The sequence below is a fragment of the Eleutherodactylus coqui genome, chromosome 7 (genome assembly GCF_035609145.1).
Source record: "Eleutherodactylus coqui strain aEleCoq1 chromosome 7, aEleCoq1.hap1, whole genome shotgun sequence".
NCBI lineage: Eukaryota > Metazoa > Chordata > Amphibia > Anura > Eleutherodactylidae > Eleutherodactylus > Eleutherodactylus coqui.
In genome coordinates this window covers 57774607-57780932 of record NC_089843.1, presented here as the reverse complement: position 1 = coordinate 57780932, position 6326 = coordinate 57774607, and the positions used below count along the sequence as shown (strand labels likewise).

At 40.4% G+C, this 6326-nt stretch overlaps 1 protein-coding gene across 1 annotated transcript; it reads left to right on the top strand.

Moving 5' to 3' along the window:
- Positions 1-3045: 3045 nt before the first annotated feature.
- Positions 3046-5891, top strand: GSX2 (GS homeobox 2). Its single transcript, XM_066574615.1, has 2 exons — positions 3046-3445; positions 5551-5891. The coding sequence occupies exons 1-2, from the start codon at positions 3046-3048 to the stop codon at positions 5889-5891; spliced, it is 741 nt and encodes a 246-aa protein (XP_066430712.1).
- The last annotated feature ends 435 nt before the right edge of the window (positions 5892-6326 follow it).

Below are 6326 nucleotides of genomic sequence, written 5' to 3'. Positions count from 1 at the left end.
TCTCATATCTATCTATCTCTCATATCTATCTATCTCTCATATCTATCTATCTATCTCATATCTATCTATCTCCTATCTATCTATCTATCTATCTATCTCATATCTAGTGGCGTAGACCCTACTGTAGAAACTAGTGCCCCAATCGGTTGGCACTGACCTTCAATGACTGCTAATTGTTGTCACAAGATGCTGGATTAGCACATTTCTGGAATAACTCCCTGTTTACCCTGCACCCATCCACCTTCCAGTAAGTACTTTCTAATGGAATCCTAATCACATCCAAATAGCTCCATAACCGCTCTCACACGTCTAATTGGAGCCCATAAGTCCCCAGCTCTGGTCAGTCCTATCATGCAACCTTATTCACTCAACTTTTCAGTGCAGAAAGTTGTGCCAGACAGTAGAGGACAATGGATTTCTATTACTGCTGTGTCCGTTACTGTTGTGGTGCTTGGAGAGAAAACGAACATAAAGCTATATTAGTAAATAAGAATCTTTATTATTAATGACTAGAAACAATTACACTTGTCCAAACCACTGCACCCATGCCTCTCAGGAATTTTTTTCCATTTTTGCCTGTTGTTCTTATTAGGGATCTCTATAATGACATCAGTGCTAAGTAGAATTATAGAATAAGACCACCTATTAGAGCTAGCTAAGTAGATGAAGACACTCGAGGACCGTCCTCTCATCCGGATTTCTGTGCTAAATTCATTATAAAATAATAAAAGTATGCAATAATTCATCCAAAACGTAAGATTCCCAGCATGATGAGGTTTGGGTTAGTTTACAATTAGAGATGAGCGAACGTGCTCGGCCACGCCCCTTTTTCGCCCGAATACCGCGATTTCCGAGTACTTCCGTACTCGGGCGAAAAAATTCGGGGGGAGCCGTGGCGGCACGGGGGGTAGCAGTGGGGAGTGGGGGGGGAGAGGGAGAGAGAGAGGGCTCCCCCCTGTTCCCCGCTGCTACCCCCCGCACCGCCACGCCTCTTCCCGCCCCCGGCGCCCCCCGAATCTTTTCACCCGAGTACTGAAGTACTCGAAAATGGCGGTACTCGGGCGCGTAAGTACTCGAAACGAGTACGTTCGCTCATCTCTATTTACAATGTCTAAAATTCCATGTACACCTACAGTACTGTGCGAAAGGTTTAGTAGGGAAAAAAATGCTACAAAGTAAGAATGCTTTCAAAAATAAAAGGCGTCTGATTGGCTCTAAATGTATTCTGCAGCCGGACAACAACCCCAAACATCCAGCCAATGTCGTGAAGAACTATCTTCAGCATAAAGAAGAACAAGGAGTCCTGGAAGTGATGATATGCCCCCACAGAGCCCTGATCTCATCATCATCCAGTCTATCTGGGATTACCGGAAGGGATGGAAGGATTTGAGTGAGCTGACATCCGCAGAAGATCTGTGATTAGTTCTCCAAGATGTTTAGAACTGTCCTGTCAAGTTCTTTCAAAAACTGTGTGCAAGTGTACCTCGGAGAACTGATGCTGTTTTGAAGACAAAGTGCACTCACACTAAATATTGCTGTGATTTACCATTAATCAGTCACTTTGCATTTAGTTAATTGACAAAAATAAAGTATTAACACTTCTATTTGAGTCAATATAGTCATCAATGGAAACTCCTGCGCAGCACACCAAAGATAGCCAATGTTCTATCTTTGTCAGGTGCCCAACGTTCTGCGCTACTACCGTGTTTCCCCGAAAATAAGACAGTGTCTTATATTAATTTTTGTTCAAAAAGGTTTAACTTTTTTACATGTATAGCTGCCTGGACACTATTTAAATTGACTTTTTAAATTAACTGTTAGCAGGGCTTAATTTTGGAGTAGGGCTTATATTTCAAGCATCCTCAAAAAGCCTGAAAAATTATTTTGCATCCTCAAAAATTCTGGAAAATCATGCTATGTCTTATTTTCAGGGAAACTGGGTACATTCTCCCATGTGAGCGCTTCTAGGAACCTATTGGGTCTTTTAGAAGCACTCTTTTTGCACACCCAAAAACAACGCTCCTCTGACCGAGCCCTCACTTTGCAGCATTTTTTCTACACCTGTGTAAAACCTTTGCACAGAGCTATATGTTTGACTATATTTATGTTCTTACTGTACTCCAGTGCATATCACTATTATTACCTTCATGATCCTGATTATATTACTATTTATATATTTCCATTAAATCAGATTTTTTGGTGATGTTATTTGGCTTTTTTCTACATCATCTTCTTCATCTTCATTATCTCCTTCTCATTAGGTATTCCTTCCAATGAAACAATCATTTCTATGCAATGACACAAGCAGATGCCCACATGGTATTTTACATAACCACTGTTAATAAATGAGTGTGATAATTACAGCTATTACACTCCAGGGTTGCCAACCCTAGTTTTTCATTTCCCTGGACAACTTAGCCAAAAGTCACAATTAGCCAAAAATTTTTATGGGCACATTGAAAAACCATATAGGATTGTCAGTAGTGTGGGTATATAGGTCAGTTATGGATGTGATCTCATTGGCAGCATTTACTGGGAGCTCTAAAATGATGATAATTACAGTCATAATAACCTGCTCAAGTACCTCCAGCTTAAAAACAAATCATGGACGCATCTAATATTTTTCATGGATACTGGAAGAAAGTCCCCTATTTCTCCAGACTGTTCAGGAATTAGTGAAGGGTTGGCAACCCTGCAGACGTCCCTGTGTGCTCCGTGCAGCTGCTTCTGTTAAGAAAGTATCTTTCTTGATCTTTCTTGCAAAATTAACAAACCAAACACTTTGCAAAAGTTTCCTCTCCCCTTTGTTGTGTTAACCCTTGGACAAGTAGGCTGGATAAAGTGGACGGGAGTTAACTGTGCACTTGTTCCTGTGTATAATCCCAGGCTGGGCTACACGTGGGTGACTTAGGACCAGCCCTCTCTGGGGACCCTTTTGTTTAGCTATTGAACATAAGCACCTTCTAAGCTACTGTGCTCTTCACAAGAAGCCTTCACTGCTGCTGAGGAGAGTTAAAGCTGTCTGGCTTCCTCAAGGGATCTGACATGTCTAGGTCTTTCTATGTCGATTCATTAATAATTAAGGACTCTCCAAGACCTGCTCCATCTTTACCAGATCACCACCACCACCACCATCACCATGGACAAGACTTCCTCCTGCCCATCAGTATGCCATCTCCAACAGTTATGTCTGTTTCCGCACCCATATGTCCTTCCAGGAAAAGTGGCAGCTTTTGTGTCTGCCCCATCTGTGTCACCTCTCACCTGCACTCCTCCAGGACTGGCATCCCTTTACTCAAGAGTCAATTTCAAAGTGGAGAAGCTCAGTACTGCCAGAGGATGAGCCAACAGCCTGCGCCGGCTGTAGTCCACACAGGGCACTCACCTGTCTGCAATCCCACATACAATGTCACAGATCCTAGAAGATTCCACTGCCTGTCAATGGGTAAGAAGAACCTCTTTGTACATAATGCAACATTGTATCTTTATCTCTTAATGTTTCTAGCAACATATTATGGCTACATCTTGTATTCCAAATAAGGGTATATTCACACAAGTGATTTTTTTCTAATGATTTTCCTTCCGTAAAAGCGGGATGAAAATATAGCATATTATCTTAAATGGCTACATTCAGAGGTGGGATTTTTTTTTTTAATCAAATGAACAGAAAGAGCAAAAAAAAAAAGAAAAAAATCGCAGCATGGGCTATTTTGTAGAATTGTCATACAAAAATCACCTGTTTCCGGTCTCTGGGTGCTTGTCTGATGCAATTGCGATCCATTTTTATTGCGTGTAACCATACCAATCTTATAAAATAAATGAGCAGAACCCAAAATACATTTTTTTTTACGTTTATCAAAATCGAATAGAAAATTTGCAGAAATGCATAAAAATCATGTGAAAATCGCCCAAAAAAATCTGACGACTGAAAAAAGCACCCATGTGTACGTACCACAAAGGTGATAATCGTTCTGCAACTGGAAGAAAATAAAGAATGTGATTTTAAATAGCAATATTCACAAATGCGATTTTTTTTTTTTTTTTTTTACAAATATTCAGAGTAAAAAAAATGGCTGCATGTCCTTTTTGGAGAGATTTTTGGACAAAAATCATCCATGTAACTTTATGGCTGCATTTAAAAAAAGTTGGATTCCATTCACATGATGCAAGTGCAATCCAATTTTAACACAGGTAATGGCGCCTTCAGACAGCCGTATGTGCTATCCCATCTGCCACTACGAAGTGTAGTTGCGCATAAATGTTTTTTTCCCCCTTCTTGGGCGGTTTAAACTTCGCGCCATAGCGCAGGAGTTTCAAAAAAATAGCGGGAAGATAGGTCCTGCCCTATCTTTCCCGCACATAGTTAATACTATAGGGCAAGTCCTATTTTTTCTTACTCGTACTATTAACGGGCGAGAATCCCGATAGTGAAGACGAAACCATTGAAATGAACACGAACATCATAGGAAAGTCGGATCGATTAATACAGTCTGAATCCACAAACGCCCACGTGATTAAACCCTAAGGACATATTCACACACACGATCTTTCTCTCTGAAGTATAGCATATTGTTTGATATGGTTACACTCACACGTGCGATTTTTGATTTCTTTTTTTTGAACAGTCCAAGCAAAAAAATTGCAGCATGGCCTATGTTTTGTATCAATTTTCAGAAGAATATCGCCAATGCAAGTCTATGGTCACATATAAAAAAAACCTGATTGATCTCTTTTGGTGCAATTGTGATCCATTTTCATTGCATGTAACAATGGTAACCTTAAAAAAGCGTGCAGAACCCATCATTTTTTTTACAAGCGTAACGGAGGAAAATCATGCAAATCATTGCAGAAGTGCATAACAATCGTGTAAAAATTGCTCAAATTACTATTTTATTGCAATGCTTGGAAAAAAATTGCCCATTTCAGACTATGGGCGTGTTTAAAAAAATAGATTGCACTCATTTGATGCGATTGCGATCCATTTTTATTGCATGCAACTAGCGTAAACCTTAAAAACGTGTGCAAATCCCATTGTGTAATTTTTTTTATATGTGTAAAATTTGGACATAAAACAAAAGAAAATCACGTGGAAAAATTGTACAAAAGCATAAAAATCACTTGAAATTTGCACGAAAAGTCAATGCGTTTTTTTTTAGGACTGAGAATCCAAATGCCCATGTGAATATACCCTAACGCTCCTCTGCAACCCTATGCATAAGTTAGGGCATTAGCATCAATGTGACATGTTCTTGACTGCATAAAATATGTCTATCCATGCAGAAGGCAGTATGGAAAGCAAGCGCTCTGCTTCTTCCTTAGTAAATGTGCTGAACTGTTCTAGTAATGAAGCACTGATGGGGAATAATCCGGGCCCTATATGGATCATTTAGAACAGAATGTCAGTTTAATGCTAATTTAAAGAACATTTTCTACACAAGATAAAACATTTATGTTGCCTTGTGACCTATTTATTGCTCTTTTGACTTTATTGTGTAGCTGTTTTGTTCTTTTTTCGTTTATTTTGTTAACTCTATCAAATATCATCCTCAGGCAACGCAGAAAGTGGCCAGATGCAGAATGGTAAGAGAATGAGGACAGCGTTCACCAGCACCCAGCTTCTGGAGCTAGAGAGGGAATTCTCCTCCAATATGTACCTCTCCAGACTGAGAAGAATTGAGATAGCTACCTACTTGAACCTGTCTGAGAAACAAGTGAAGATCTGGTTCCAGAACAGAAGGGTGAAGCATAAGAAAGAGAATAAAGGTGCTCAGAGGAACACCCATGGAGGCTGTAAATGTGCAAGTGGGCAAGGGCACTACCCTGGCTCAGAAGATGAAGATTCTCTATCTCCAGCTTCCACCACTGAGGACAAGGAGATTTCACCCTTATAGTAGACACCTGCAAGTTAAAGAGGTTGTCCAGTTGTAAAAGTTGATGGTCTAGATTTGGGTTAGGCCCTCAGCAGTAGATAATCAGGGGTCTGTCACCCAGCATCCACCACAGATCAGCAGTTCGTTGGACCATTGTGCTCATGAGTTGATTTCTGCAGGAAGTAGACAGCTCTGTTCTCTCTGCAGTGGCCAGGTTTGGTATTGCAGGCCAAGTTCCTATTCACTTCAATGGCAACTTGGCCAGCAATACCAAACCTGGCCACTGCAGTGGGAACAGAGCTGTCTGCTTCCTGCAGAAATCAGCTCAGTTTACAAGCACATTGTCTGAGAAGGAGTCCCAGGCAACAGACACATGCTGATCTACTATTGATGACCTATCCAGTGCATAGGCCATTAATAATTTACAACATTAATGGACTATATGAACAATGCACT